This window comes from Acipenser ruthenus, chromosome 23, assembly GCF_902713425.1.
Source record: "Acipenser ruthenus chromosome 23, fAciRut3.2 maternal haplotype, whole genome shotgun sequence".
In the NCBI taxonomy this organism is placed as follows: Eukaryota; Metazoa; Chordata; class Actinopteri; order Acipenseriformes; family Acipenseridae; genus Acipenser; species Acipenser ruthenus.
Window position 1 is genome coordinate 7,007,094 of NC_081211.1, and position 16,386 is coordinate 7,023,479.

The window sequence follows — 16,386 nt, forward strand, 5'->3', positions numbered from 1 at the left end:
CTGCTTAGTTCTTAGCACAATTAAGTGCCATTTCAATTCATACAGCTGAAAACAATTAAAATATGCACTGCTAGTTTGCTACTCGAATACACTTTATACACATGAAAAAAAAATGATGCTGCTTCTTTGTAATTGAAACGTTTAATTAGTGGGACTGCCAGTTTCTCAGGTCGACTTTTCTAGTGTGCTACCCCTAGTCCAATCTTTGGAAAGGTTGGGAGCTTACCATTGCTCATGACTTTCTGTCCTGAGGAAATACAAAAGCTCAATATACATAACAGCAGCATGTACATCCCCGCGAATGAAGTATACAAAACATTTCAGCTGGCGCCTTCATCAGTGTACTGATTAAAACTGTATGTGCTGGTACTATCAACTTTTTTTCAAAATTGGACAATTGACAACTCACAATTCCCTTTCACAATTTCCATTTATTTTAACCAGTGATAAAATAAAATATTTTAAAAGGCAACGCTACCCTATTGAACTTGCAAGGTAAATTAGCATAAAAAAAGCTTTGTATCCCACACTAGAATGGTAGAGAATATAATGCAGAGAAAGCTCGATTTCTCATTTGCAAATGGCACACACCCTGGAGCTATGGAAATGTCAAAGTAACACAGGCAGACAGCACTGGAAGTAACTTCAAGGATGCTGGCATGCCTGAAGGTTGAAGTGTCTTCATTTCTGTATTTTTGTACTTTTATCCTAATATATATTTTTTAATGAATTTAGACCTGAAAATTGTTGAGTTGACAGCAGAAGAGCCTGAACTGTTCTGTTTATCCCTGAGCTGCAGCAGTCAAAAGAAGCCTGGACATAAAGGAATCTTAATACTGTTGCCATCGATCCCACTGTCCATTTTTTGAGATATTTTTTGGGACATTTTTTGGGATATTATATATTATATATATATGTATTCACATTCATTGTACGCAGCTAATTCACAATAACTAAGTCAGTTTTTTTTGTTATTTTTTTTTTGACTATTTGTCAAAACTGTGCTGCATTGTTTTCCAAAACTTGTAGGTTCGGTGATGCAATGCACTGGCCAGTATGCTCCCAGACATTTTTAAATCTGTTCAAGTTCAGAAATCAGTTCCCTTCAGCTCCTTTCTGCTTGAATTATTTATTACATATCAGTGAAGAATCATACTTCATTAGATGATATGAATCGTGATGCAGAATATTTATTGTGATTCACCACTATGCAGCTAATTGAAGCTCATTGCCCTGGAATGATAAATAAATATGATTTATTGTTGGTATGAATACATGGTTCACTGCATCACCCTATATTATTGCCATTAACAAAATAGTGCTCTATTAATAAATCATTTTCTCATCGTTTCTGTCACGCCAAGTAGTCCTTCAGGACCATTCCAAAGCATCATGATGTATATTTTATTGTATTACTTTAGTCTCTGAGAAAATGCTACTCTCTGAAATCTTTCAAATGCAGCAGAACATTGTTTCTTAATAACAAACTCATTACTTGCGGTTATTATCTCTTGTGTTGTACCGTAACGTATCTCCGCAATATGTTTTTCATACACTGCAGTCGCAATCGGTTTAATATTTATTACACACATACCCTAAATCATTAATCAAATGTGGAATGAAACCAAAGAGATTTTCCTGCAGAAGTAGAAACACCAAACTGGAGTCAGCTGAATGTTAGAACGCTTGTGGTGTATTAACACTAACACGTTCAATCAGAATATGATCAGCTGTTTGTAGATTCATCTCAATGCTTAGTCTCTGACTTTTTTTTTTATTAGGTGTACAGTTATTTAAGTCATGTACTTGTACATTAACTAGCCAAATAATTTGTGATTTTAGAAAATAAAATAACATCCTAGTCTACGGTCACTTATATGTAAGGCTCTTAGTTGTTTTTTGTTTTTCTTTTATCACGTGATGTCCCTTTAAAGTTATTTTGAGCCGACTGTTTCTTAATTAAACTCTTAGAAAAGCATTTCGTTTTTTCTCCCATAACTTGAATGAGACGATGAATCTGTTTCACTGATAACAAACAAAAAGGCAGCTCCTTACTTGTAATTCAAACCTAACACAAAAAGCGAGTTAAATTAAATAACCCTTTTAAATTAAAATCTGTTTGGTGGTTATTCATTGATTGCAACACTGCCCTGTAATACATTACATAATCAAATATACATGTGTGATGAAGTGTGGCTCTTTCAAAACCATGCATGCAGTACTGAGACACGCACATTGCATTAAAGATGGGATTTACTGAATTGACATATTAGCTGTTATTCCTCACCTCCAGGAGGAATCTCTCCGTCTCCGAGGCTCGTCCTGATGCCACACACTGGAACGTGGCATTCTGTCCAGCGTTCACCTCCACATCCCCCAGCCGCGAGAAGTGGGGGGCTTTATCTGGAAAGACAAAGGCAGCCTTAACAGCACGGAACAGTGAGAATATATAGGGACTGGGCATACAGTTAGAATCACCTGCCATACCTCTGTGATGCACAGCACTGATTCGAAATGAGTAGTCTGGATTTCAATTGTTCTGTAGGGATGTGCTTCTAATTCCTTTAGGAAAGTTGTAAATGGAGAAGCCATGGATAACCACTGCCCAGCCTATTGTCTTCCCCATCATAACTGACTTGCCACACAAATTCTACTATCATGATACATGCGTGCTTTTAAACAGTGACATTAAGATCATGACATGACATTATTTCTTATTACCCTTTCCCTGTTTGTGGATTTCAGTTATGATGCAAATGTACTTCTTATCTGAGAAAATCATGTGTAAGTATGTGTCCCATGATTGAGAAACAAAGTTCAAAGTTCAACACAAGAGCAATAGAACTCAGAACGACTTCAAACATCAGAAAGCAGAGCTTGTTTCTGGTTTGTTTGCTTAAATTACCATATCCCTTATCATAGTAAAAGCATCGCAAAGTGAAACAACAGAACAGTGAAAGCACTGTTAAGCATAGGTATGCATTGTAAAGCCCAGAGAGGCATGGTAATGAATATTAAAAAAACATGGCAAACCATGATAAACTGTGGTAAATGGGAGAAGCATGGGAAAACTGCAAACATAATATGGTCAGCTTTTATAAGGGATATACACAGCTTGTATGAAATGGCCAGGATGCTATGTTCTGTAATGCAGGGTTGGCAAAAGAAAACCACTATAATAAACAGGGACTTAAAGTGGAAATGTACTACACGTTGAGGAGGATCATGTTGAGTCTGGAATTAAATTGGACAGCCATTCAAGTCTTTGCCTGAAGGTTTATAAAATGTTGTTAATATCTTGCAGCAGGACAGGCGATTTGTTCTTGTTATTTTAACAAAGAGTTGTGAGGATTACATTTCGCTTGGAGACTGGATCTCATGTTCGGTGGAGTAAGTCCCGTTTGGGGACAACAGATTATTTTATTATTTATATGACTTTAATCAGATGAGAATACGGATGGATGAAAGGCTTGTTGTTATATAAACATATTGAATTTGTCTTGGGGCTTATATAATATCATAAATAATGTATTTAAAGCAAACCAGACTTAAATGAAAAACTAATTATGCCATTTGAGAAAATATGACAGAGGCAGATGGAAAGTTCCCTTTCTGAACCACTGATTTTTTGGTTATGTAAACAGATACAGAATTTAATATGAAGCTTATATCCATATTTCTGAATATACTGTATAATTACAACATTCGATTAACATGAACTCTAAGTAATCTATGTAGGTCATGGGTGTCCAAAGTAGGCCTTTCCATTCCTGGTCTTTGTTCTAACCCTGTTATGAATTGTTTAATTTAACCAATTAAACATCCACCTAGACACTGAAGTAGCTAAACCTGGAGTAGAACAGCCCTCCAGGACTGACTGGACAACCCCTGGTCTATGCTGATGAAGCAGGCTCACCTGACTGGACTCTAAGCTGCAGATTGCGAAGTTCTTGCCTCACAGGAATTCAAAGGTTATTTCACTACACACATGCTTGACCCACTCCGGTGAGTGAACTCAATTCCCCTTAGCAATAACAACCCTGCCTGTATCCATCCATCTCTCCTCTACTTACAGCACGGATAGTTCAGAACCAAGATGTCATCCATCCCAATGTATCCACGACGCTCCTTGGAGACCGTGGCCTCGAAAAGGACCTGGAAAGAACGCGAAGACGAAAATAAATTCAATGTAATACCCCAATGAGGAGGTGAATTCACAGACCACAGCTTTTCACCACCACAATGCACACAGTCAGGATTTACAATGATATGACCGAGGGCTGCAGTATATTTTAAATAAACGTCAGTATGTATTATCTGCCTATCTACGCATGTAAGTGCCAGGGCCTAGCTGTTATTCAACACAGCTGGGATCGCAAACTTAATTCAATCAATTCGCAATTGCCTTCAACACCTTTAAGTTTGTCTTTCATTAGATGAAAACTGGTGCAAGGGTTTAGTACAACCTTGCATTGCAAAAATAGCTATCTTTGAGTTTGAACACAATAAACAAGTATAGAAATAAAATCACAAACAAGAGCACATATGTGTAATTAAAAAATAAAACACAGTAAACTACCAGTAATATATATATATATATATATATATATATATATATATATATATATATATATATATATATATATATATATATATATTGCATCCTAGAGCAAAAGACCTTTCACTCTAGGGGTAGAAAGACAACTTATTTGTCAGAATTGAATAGGCACATAAAAAAAAAATGGTTTAGTTGATAATGTATAATGCTCTATTTGTGTGCGTACAGTTTTGTGTTGTTTGTGCAATATTTTTTAAAACTGCTTGGAATTTTTTTTAACAGCTATTAGAAGTGAAGGTCCGAGGGCGTCTTTTGATCCCAAGAACAAGCCGATTGTCAGCAAGCTCCTGGCCTCTGGAGGACAATCCCTACTGGTTTTGCCTCCCTCAACCCTCAGGAGCCGCAGAGCCAATGCGAAGTTCTCTCTGGAATCCCCAGTGAAGAGCAGCGACTTCACATAGGCAGGATGCAAACCTGAGCTTGATTCACCCTGCACATCAGACAGCCAAGCTTTTCAGCGAGGCCTTTAAATATCCAACAGCTTCCAGGTTCCAACCCACTGCACAAAGGATCAATGCCCTTTCATGAGGTCATATGCCATACTTTGTCTCCCCCTGAGTGGGCAGTGTAATGTGTAAGCAGCATGTCACATGACAGAACGCTACATGCTCTATGAAATGATCCCTCAGGCCGATTCTTCTGTATTGTAATCACTTCAGCAAGTTATTGTACACACAAACTAACATTGGTCGAATGCAGATCTTCAGATTTCTGCTCTGACCTCTCATTCAAGAAGGAAGGATAAACTACAGGCAACTGTAGTAAACAGAAACTTGTTTTCGTCTAAAATGTAAAAAGAGCTTTAAAAAAAGGATGCGTTTTGTTTTGATGTATTGGCATTCTTTAGAAGATGTATTGATTAGCCAGGTTTAATTTCCTTCAAGGTTAACATAGGAAGGGGGTTGAGTTATATATGGCACAGGTCAGTGTTAAAACAGAGAGGCTGACAGTGTGAGTGGAGTGTATAATAAACAAGGGAGACTTACACCAGAGGTGATGTGTAAATCGGCCATGCATCACAAACCACATGGCATTAGACTAGAGACCCAGTGCACCAGACAATAAAACTGCTTTGTTCCATTTGAACCTTCCTATAATCACTGGTTTTGCAATGGGTTAAAGTACAGAGAAGCAGGGCAAAGGCATGTTAATGCACACTAAGACACAGCAATGGCTTGAACACAGAGAAGCATGGTAATATGAGATAAAGCAGAAGAAAGCATGCTCAGTAAACACCCTTTGCCACAAATATGAATACAAAATAGCATTAAAAAGCGACGTAAATTCACAGTGTGTATAGTGAAAATATAAGTGTTTAGTACGTGTCCTTACTAAGTTTAGAATTGAACACATTTCTCTCAACAAATACGGGTGCCTCCACTAAGCATACACACTCCAGTATTTTACATATAACACAGAAGACCAGAGGGGACTTAGGGTTTTACAATGCAGTGTAAGGTCTTGGCTAGTATGCCATCAATGCTGAATCATTGGGATACTTTAAAAGCCGACTACACAGCGTTATGGGATCAATCAGATACGAAGAACCGGACATGCATTGATGGGCCCAGTAGCTTCCTCTCGTTCTTAACTTTTCTTATGTTCTTAAATCCGCTTTGTTGGGATATTTGTCCCCCACAAAGAAAACAGAAACAGAATCATGGCTACTCATGGTAAAGTGGGCACAAAATAATTAGGAGTAAACTTCCCTGAAGAGCCCGACGCCAAAGATTTAGCGAATGCAACACATGTTGTACCTCTTCCTAATGAGAAGCATTTTGCTTTTGTTAGATGTTATGTCTTGTTTAATCATCGCTGCTGTCCGCCTACAGAGCTCCTAGCACTGTGCTACACATTTCAACACATTTCAACTGGCAGAATTCCACATCGTCTAGAAAACAGCTTTTACATACTTCATAAAGATGTGGTTGTAGCTAATAAAATAGGTTTCAGAAATCCGGGGGTAAAATAATTGGGCACACTACATTTCTTTTTATTTATTTTTTTAAAACATGACTCCAATAGAGTGGTAAACACTACTAACATAAACAGGCAGACACTAATAGTATTCACAAAGACTGCTGCTTTAGCAGATGCATGTAAACATGGGATTAGACTGTGGGTGGAAGCTACAGGAACCTTGTTTCACAAACATTCTCACAACTGACAAACTTTCTGCATGTGTGACAAATACATTAAATGTGGCACTGCAAATGTATGTGGCTGTAATGAGATTCATGCAATCTATAACTTGCAGGAAATCTGTATGCTAGCTGCTTGCATATCCTGGGTGGTGATTGCTGTTAAGGTGGTTTGCCTGTTGCAGTTGATAATACATCATTGCCTGAAATGTTAACAAAGCTGTTATTCGCTAGCACTCCTAACAGGAAGGAACCTTATCTTATTATTGCTGTGCCAGTAGTAAGGAATAGCCTACAACATAATATATTTCTAATAATGAAGTTCTGTATGTAGCAGTGAGGGGCAAGTTCTGTGAGTAAGAACCATATGCAATGAGGAAGGTGTCGCAGGACATTGGTTGACCAGGAAATGAGTATGCACAAATTTCAGAATTTATTATTATTTTTTTTTAAAAGGAAAGTTTGTTGGGAATTCAGTGAATATTACAGAACCTAAAACACCATCAGTTATTTTTCAAAAACAAAAAGGTACAATCAGTGCTTTTGTATAAAATGTGACTTTTGTCATCGCGTCTAGCGAGGCAAGTAAGTTATTTCGCTGTTAAAATATGCTTTTTGTATTCTTTAACTAAATAATTATATAAAATAAATTGACCATGGTTTTATCATTAAAACTTACTTTATTGCAATTTGCTTTAAGAAAAAAATAAAAATGTATATTGGAATAGTTATTGTAATGTGTTTTAAGAAAAAAAAATGTGTGTATATATGTATATATTTGTTATTAATCACTTAAAAGCATTGTAAAGCATTGGTAAGCATTGTAAACCCCAGAGAGGTATGGTACAGCATATAAAACCACATGTAATTAATCATGTGATTACAGGTGCGTCAGGTTGATTAAACAATAGGGTTGATCATAGATCGGATTGACTCTACTGTACATTATTGCAAGCATGACAAAAAAGCATGGATTTGATTTTCTGTAGGCTATGCTACCTGAAATCTTTATAACATTTTCCAAGGTCAGTAATAACAGAAGGTATGAACAGTACTGCAGCACGACACTTACTGCACAGAAGATATTGGCCAAAGTGTCTCCTGTGGGGTATATGTTTGACCATATTAACATGTGTGCCTATTGCATTAGTCATAACATAAGAAATACACCAGTTAAATACACACGACGTGTGGGTTGAAAAGCCCACTCACTCTCTCAATGCATTGTCTATCAAAGTGGGATGCTAGTATTGAGTGTAACCTGAATCATTTGTTCTGAATCTTAACATGTTTTATTTGGTAATACATTTTCAGTTCAAGATCTGTTACACTCTATGGTTTTGAATACAAATAGCCTGCACTCAAGAAAAGCAGAGGTGTTAATTTATAACAATTTCAAAATAATTTACAGCTACTGCACATGGGTTACATTGTTTTTGTTAGAGTGGAAAATCCTAAAGGAAACTCTAACCAAACAGATACAGAATATCTATCACTGTGAAATGTATAAATATATATTAGTGTAATAAATACAAATTGTTCTGATTTTAAAAGTTAAAATATACAAATAAAACAAGTGGTATAAATAGTTATGATTAAATGCATGTCGTATAGTGCTGCTTCTGACAGTTAATTAAATAAATATGCAATATATGTATTCGTTAAAAAATATAAAAATAAATCACGGTTAACACAACTAAGCCTTGCACAGTTTAACCTAGAGGTTCCATAATGCAGACACACTTGTTTTTATGAATGTTTCCCCTACTTTTGAAAGTTTTCACCATGTTTTTTGTTGTGCTACTAAACTTTGGTGTGAGTGCTTATCATTTCAGTTCTTGGTAAACAGAGTGGTAAGGTAACTATCATGCCTTTAAAATCTGAAATTCGGTACATGTGCAGTAACAATGTCTACCTTTTTCCCGGCCTACCAGTTTCCCATGACAGTGGATCCAAAACAGATAGTAAAACGAGAGTTCCATGGGTGAACTAGACAAGAGTGAACCAGACAAGAGGAATACATAGACAGTGTGGGGGAGTGAAGCATTACTGTAATCCGATTACATTTTTCATGACATAACTGTAATGGTTCCTTTTCTATACAACTAACAATGTGGTAACGAATTTCATTTTACGTGAAGAAATAAGATATTTTCATAACATTTAAAATAAAGCGGCCTATGGCTCATGGAAATAGTGCTTCAACAGTGCAAATCAAACCTTACAAGTCATCCTGCTAGAAAACGCTGGTCGAGTGGGTTCGATAGCAGGATCTTCAAAGAATATTGCAAGCTGCAGCACGACCAAATCAATCAATAAATAAATAAATCTGTAAAATGTGCCTGAGAAGTAATTATTTGTAACTGTAACTAGCTTTTTTTCAAAGTAATAAGTTAATGTAACACGTTACATTTTCGTTAAGTAACTTATAACCTTTCAAAAGTAAATTCCCCAACACTGCGTGGAGTTATGTGCACATTTAATTTTTGAACAGTTAGTTCACAAGCATTGTGTACCCTTAGTCTATTCTTTCCTTTAAAAGCGTTCTGGGATTTGTCACCACCTTCACACACGGATATGCACATCCCCAAGTTCCTGTAGTTGGATATTAGTAGCTCTTTTATAGAATATAAATATTTTTTTTGGAAGACATTAGAACAATCTACACATTTTACATATTTGTAAGCAATCACGATTTCACAGAAAATTATGAAGCAGAGATCAGAGAAAACTCCAGAGAAGCCAATTGTTTCTAAAGTCAAAGCTTTCAACTGTGGCTGATAAAATGATTGATTGAACATGATAATAATATTAACTGAAATACCAAGGATCATATTTTAAAAGGTCTTTTCTGCAAAGTGCATACTTCTGTGAAATGAAAATCGAAGTGTTTGTTATATAGGGCTCCCTCTTTATTTTGTTATCATACAGTATCACTGTCAACATGGCCTAACAGTGAATGTGGAGAGGGCAGGTCCACTAGATTCCAGAATACACTCAATCAAAGATGCATCTAATATAGTTGTACTATTCAGGGTGATGAATCATTGTTGTTTTGTATGCGTGGAGTGCAGGATGCGCCCTATAGCCTGGAGGTCACCAGTTTGAGTCCAGGCTATTCCACTGGATGAGAGTTCCCAAGGGGCGGCTCACAATTGGCAGAGTGCCGCCCGGGTAGAGGAGGGCTTAGGTCGGCCAGGGTGTCCTCGGCTCACCGCGCACCAGCAACCCCTGTGGACTGGCCGAGCGCCTGTAGGCCTGCCTGTAAGTTGCCCAGGACTGCGTGGTCTTCTAACGCTGTAGCTCCAAGGTGGCTGCATGGCGGGCCTGCAGAGTGAAAAGAAGCAGACGGCTCATGGCGCACGCTTCGGAGGACACGTGTGTCCGTCTCTCGCGAGTCAGCGTGGGGGTGGCAGCGGTGAGCCGGGTTGAAATAAAAATAATTGGGCACTTCAAATTGAGGAGAAAATCAGAAAAATAACGGACGATTCCAAACTTAAAGAAAAAAAGAGCAACTAGAGGATAGCTATTGAGTTTATTACAAATAATAAATTTAGAAAATCCATAAATAATATTAAATGAATCATTTATCTCCTGCTGGTTTTTGTATTGTGCTACAATCATACTGACTAATTGAATTCCAGGTCCATTATTACGCATCACAGTTTCATTTCTTCTTAAAGACTGTACTTGCAGTTTCATTAACAATGTTTACACGGGGGCTTCCGAGTGGCGCATCCAGTAAAGGCGCTCCTCGCAGGATGTGCCCTATAGCCTGGAGATCGCAGGTTCGAATCCTAGGGGGCGGCGCACAATTGGCTGAGCGCTGCCCGGGTAGGGAGGGCTTAGGTCGGCAGGGGAATCCACGGCTCACCGCGCATCAGCGACCCCTGTGGCCGATGGGGCGCCTGTGGCTCTGCAGCGGAGCCGCCAGATCTGTGTTGTCCTCCGGCACTATAGGTCTGGTGGCATTGCTGTGGATCTGCAGTGCGAAAAATGACGGCTTGGAAGGAGCACGTTTTGGAGGACGCGTGTTCCAGCCTCCGTTTCCCGAGTCGGCGGGGGGGTTGCGAGCGGTGAGCCGGGGATACAGATAATAATTGGGCATGCTAAACTGGGGTGAAAACCGGGGTAAAAATAATTGGCGACGACTAAATTTATAAAAAAAAAAAAAAAAAAAAAAAAAAAAAACAATGTTTACACGTCACTCATTGAGGCTCTTCACCACTTAAAGGACGACTGTTTGAACCTGAAACACAATCACAATGCAAAATGGCTTCAGCTTGCAAAACTGGCCCCAAGAAAAGTAATCCAGAGGATTGTTATAAAATCTAAACATAAGTTTGCATGATGTGTGTTGCTTTGAAATCCTAGAATTTGAGGTCTTCATGGTCAGGAATCAGAAGAATTATTGCATTTGATTTCAGGGGCAAGTGACCCCTCCTTACACATTATAGTCAATCATAAAAATATATTAATTGACCTCTAACTCACCCCTCTTTTTCCTAAAATTGATTCACGTCTCTCAACCTACACCAATCTCGACCTTTCTTCAATTACCCCACAGTTAACCACAGGGGATCTACCATCTCATCCAAATAGCCAAGCGATGGACCTTCTTGTGTTTCATCTTGTACGATAATCCATGATCATCAATTAAATACCATTTATTACAAATTCTGTGTAGTGGGCGTCTAAATGAATAATAATAATAATAATAATAAAAATAATAATAATAATAATAATAATAATAATAATAATAATAATAATAATAATAATAATAATAATGTATTTATTTATTTCTTAGCAGACGCCCTTATTCAGGACGACTTACAGTTGTTACAAAGTATCACATTACAAAACATCACATTACAGATAGGAGCAGTTATAAAACACAGTAAATTCAGTAGTATTATGCAAGTTTTGATACAGTTGGGTGCTATCGAGTCCAGTTTAGTCGAGAGTTATGAGGTTTACAGATGCTATGTTGAAATAAAGATATACCTGTTAACATTTAAAAACATATGTCCTGCTTTTCCCATCCATTAAGTAAATAAAAAATGCACAAACAATGCTTCATCTTCCAGATATCTGACAAAAGACACACACCAACCTGAAGCGCTCTTAACAAAAGATTTGTCCTCTCCTGTGCTGGCTCAAAGATTTTCCATTAAAAACACTGCAGACAGGAGTCAATTTTAATTTGTCTGGTTAATGAAACACTGTGAGGAAGCCTTTGTAGTCTCATTGGTGAGAGGAATGGATGGGCCCCCAGGAGACACAGTGTAATTCTGCCTCTCTTCCCAGTTCAGCTCAGCAGCTAACAAGGTGATAATCAATACAATTCCCAGGTGATTATCCGATTGACTGATGTCTGCCAGCTAATGAAAAGTCCACTTACAAGCTAGTAGTGCTGGCCCAAGGGGCTAGTACAATGCAGCTCCGTTCTAGGTCTAAAGCTCAGTTTCCATGTATTAGTCATGTAATTTAACTACACAGTCAGCACGTTATTGCCAGGCTGACCATGCCATCCTGGACACAAGGCTGCTGCTGTATACATCAAGCTGTGGGATAGCAGCCGATCAGATGCAAGAACGTGTGTAGCAGAGTGTAGTTGAATCACATTGCATCTGCAGGTAAGCAGCACTGTCGATATTTCACTCTTACAAAAACTATTCTGCAGTACCACTTTGGGGAAAGTAACTGTACAGTGTTCTAACGGAGTACCTACAGTACTTATATTGCTAACCAAATTTCTGTAGAATGAATTCAGGACTAGCATACTACAATAATCACTGTGCAAAATAGTGAAGTTTACATCAGTTCATTGTGCTAATGCTATGTAAATATGGTAGTGTTTGCATAAGGGAGGACATGAAACTTCTCTGTCAAACAGTTTCATATGAATATCAAACCATTAAAACAGAAATTACTCTTAGAAAAGTTTGCACACCAGTTTCCCCATGCTTTTCCTAGAATTACAATACGCATTTACCATAGTGTGCCATGTTTTTAATGGGCTGTGCAATGCTTTCCTATGCTTTGCCATGCTTAGTTACACTTTGCTATGCTTTTACTATGGTAAACTTTGATAAGCGTATAATGTATCATTTATATTACATCTAACAGGGCTTTGTAAATGGTATACATTCCTAAATACTGGTATATCTGAATTTCAGGTATATACATTTTTCATACACGACAGAATAAACTCTGTAATTCTGCTCCTTTAACATGTAATTACGTTTGGACTGACATTAAAAGTAAAGAAACCTGTTGCACAAGAGTACCCTGTACCTCTATTTTAATTTCTAAGAAATTGTCAATTTTTCCAAAAAGAATTGGTTAGAAATGATCACAGCATGAAGTAAAGGCAACAACCTAACACAATGAACCCCTTACCTGGTTTTCTCCCACCTACAAATTAAACCAGGATTTGCTCCAGCTAATACTGTTGCTACTTAGCTGCTAAGATCTGACCAGGTCAGAAGCCAAGGTGGCTAAACTGAACCCAAACAAGTTTCCAGCTATAATGCTCTAAGCTTTTGGTTTGAAAGCAAGATATAGACTGAGGTACTGTCACAATGCAGAGAGAACTGATAAAAGAAAACCACAAAGTCTTACTGCTAATGTCTCCTCTGGGCTCTATTCAATCTCAAAGCAACAAGCTTTTTGCAAGCTTTGCTATACCTTTAAGTCCCTGCAATAAAATAAATTTAATACGGTTCCCCTTGCTTCACAGTCCTCTCATGTCTGATAGCATCTCTAATATTTGATAAAATGTTCTTCCCATCTCTGACACACAAACCAATAATACAGATGGCAATATAGTGCAACACGAACTCCAGCAAGGACTTCAACAGAAATATTTGACTTCAAGGTGATTTTTTTTTATTGCAATATTATATTTATAATATGGTACCCTCAGGATAACAAAACAAATTGTGTGTTTTTTGTTAAAGCATCCATGCTAACACTTTAAGGAACACTTAAAATCAGTGTGAGTGTATATTTCAAGTAGTGAACTTTGATTTATCAGTGATTACAGAACAATATTACTGGCCCAACTTAAATTGGCTGGGACCTACGCAGAACTCTAGTCATGTTTCACAAAACTTGGATGACAACACTTTCTGTAGGGGGTGTTACTGTAGTGATGGCTTTCTGCATGAGGTATTATGTTATTAATTATAAGTGTTACGTTATGTGTCTTTTACAGTTAAGTTGTGTTTAAATTGTGTGTGAATGTGTTTTTATAGTCGTTTTAATGTGCTTACCAATTCAGTTGCTTTAATATGCTTTTATATTAAGTTTCTATACAGTACTGTGTAAGTTTCGAGTTCTTTAATTTCCCATCAGCAAAACCAGTTACGTGCAGTTTTGCATAGCCTAACACGACTCAAAGTCAAAGATGGGTGTCTGAGCAAAAACGCCAAAAGGCAGGTGACTAGCATTGATGAGTGTGAGATGGGGGAGGGGAACAGATGGATGCGCCCTGCTAGGTACAACGTGGTATGCAAACCCCCCTTTTCCCCCGCAGAGGGAATGTGCAATGATAGAGTGGAAACCCCTATCATTGGACAGAAGTAAGACGAATGGGAGTGGAGTCAACAATTGTTTACAGAGGTATAAAATATCAAATATTGTAAAAGTTTGTTAGTTTTTTCATGTTTTTCAAATTAACTCCATGGGTATCCGTGCTTTCTAATACAAACATATGCACGGAGCTGTACTGAGGCCTTGTCCAAAGTCAGTTTAAATCTTGTGCTTATATGATTGTATTGGAGGTATACCTTTCTTGTATATAAAAGTGTTTGTGAATCAAAAACCATTTGTCAGCTTCATTTTTTCACTACATTACCTCTCAAATTAGCTTTCCCCATAAATTACACTTGCAATCTTATCACTGTTTGTAGTAAACCATCAAACCTGCATTATCTTTTTGTAGCCGGTTATCAATGAACAAGTATGTCAGGAGCACACATCTCCAGCCACGGCAGCAAATCCAACAGTAGAGCCATCAGTTTGTGGTCCATGACGTATATCAACAGCACACACATAAAAGTATAGAATTTGAAATAGCAATGAAATGTTAAAGCACAATTTGATAATGTGACATACAGACAGATGGATGTACAGACATGCCGACACTCCTGGAGATATAGGTATCTGATCTTCTCAATAATCTTAACTAAATAATGTTAATACCAGCTTTCATGACAACTGGATAAGCAGTTCCCCAGATATATGCAATAATCGAAGTATGATTGTAGGTATCACCGCCTCCACTACACCCCCCTAGAGGGGGATGACAACTCTCTGAAAGCCTTCTCTGCTGGAATTCTCATCTGTCAGCATCTATTTTGACATTCTACAAACTGTAGGCACAATGAATGTATTGCTGGAATTACTTGCTTACTAAGTATCTTGAATAGATAATTGCCTCAGTACCCTTTCTGACCAATCCCTAAAAAACATTTTACAACAGACAACACAATTAATTGTTTGGATTATGCTCCCCTGTCACTGTCTGTCTTGGCATGGAGACAATATAAATTTGGATAGTCTACCCTGTGTGTGATGCCATAATAGATCAAGTAAGATGGCCAAGTAGAACATTCAAGGCTGAATTTCAGTTATTAATCATTTTTTTTCACCATAAACTAATGCTGTGACGAGAGAAAAAAAAAACATTCCTATCTGAATCTGTTTTTGAAGGCTGCTTAGTTTCAGCTACAGACATTCAGAAACAGACCTCACATTCTGTAATGTCTATGCTGACGACCCTAAACATCGGTAACTGGTTCTTCATAATTAAAAAACAAATACAATAAAGATGCTAATTAAATATTGAAAACCTGCAATTAGTTTGCTAGAATACAGAGCTCTCCACTTTAAGTAAATAAATGAATTAAGTGATTGCTTGTCATGGTAAATTAAGCTGCAGGCTTCCATTTATGCTAGATACAATAAAAACACTTTTTTTCTTGAAAGATCTAAATTGGGGGGGAGGGGGGGGTAAAGCACTCCAGTTTACTTTCCTTTTAATTTTTAATGATGATGTTTAGTAGTTCTTATTGAAATAACTAAATTATTGTGTGTCTGCGTTGCTTTGACAGTTCTAGTTGTCTGTCAGATATATCTAGTGAAGGCTTTTCAGACAAAGTATTTTATATTAGTATGTGTCAGAAATACCTAGTGCACAGCCGTGTCTTTTCAGCACAGAAGCAGCTGATCACTAGTCTCTTACTTCTATAAAGACGTTTGGCTGATCTAGCCTTGGTTACATCTGTCAATGGCATGCAACAAGAATCAAAGGGCAGCTCATACATAAAACACATTAAAATATTTGAGTTTGTGCAATAAGAACGACTGAGTGGTTGAAAAAAAATCATAAAAGGTAATAAAATACATAAATAAATAAATAAATAAATATTTACAAAACACAATTTGAGGCCAATTACACTAAGTCAAATAGGTGCAGTTTCTTTGAATAGGTAGTGAGCTCATGCCTTGTCCTAGAGTCACCTATCAGAAGCTCTGAACTGTGAAATTCTTCTCCTTACACATTCAATAATCGGCTTCTCATAGTAAAGGCCCACAAAGACACAATTTTGTGTCAGCTGT

General features: G+C 37.5%; 1 protein-coding gene across 9 annotated transcripts in view; it reads right to left on the reverse strand.

The window, feature by feature from the left end:
* Nucleotides 1-16,386, reverse strand: part of LOC117964131 (receptor-type tyrosine-protein phosphatase U-like) — a 193,516-nt gene that overhangs the window by 85,409 nt on the left and 91,721 nt on the right. For all 9 annotated transcript variants that reach the window (XM_058997649.1, XM_058997648.1, XM_058997645.1 and 6 more), the window contains exons 4-5: nucleotides 4,074-4,155; nucleotides 2,288-2,403 (exon numbers count right to left, since the gene is read on the reverse strand). In XM_058997649.1, coding sequence (XP_058853632.1) covers nucleotides 2,288-2,403; nucleotides 4,074-4,155 — 198 coding nt within the window. The remainder of the gene's footprint in view (nucleotides 1-2,287; nucleotides 2,404-4,073; nucleotides 4,156-16,386) is intronic.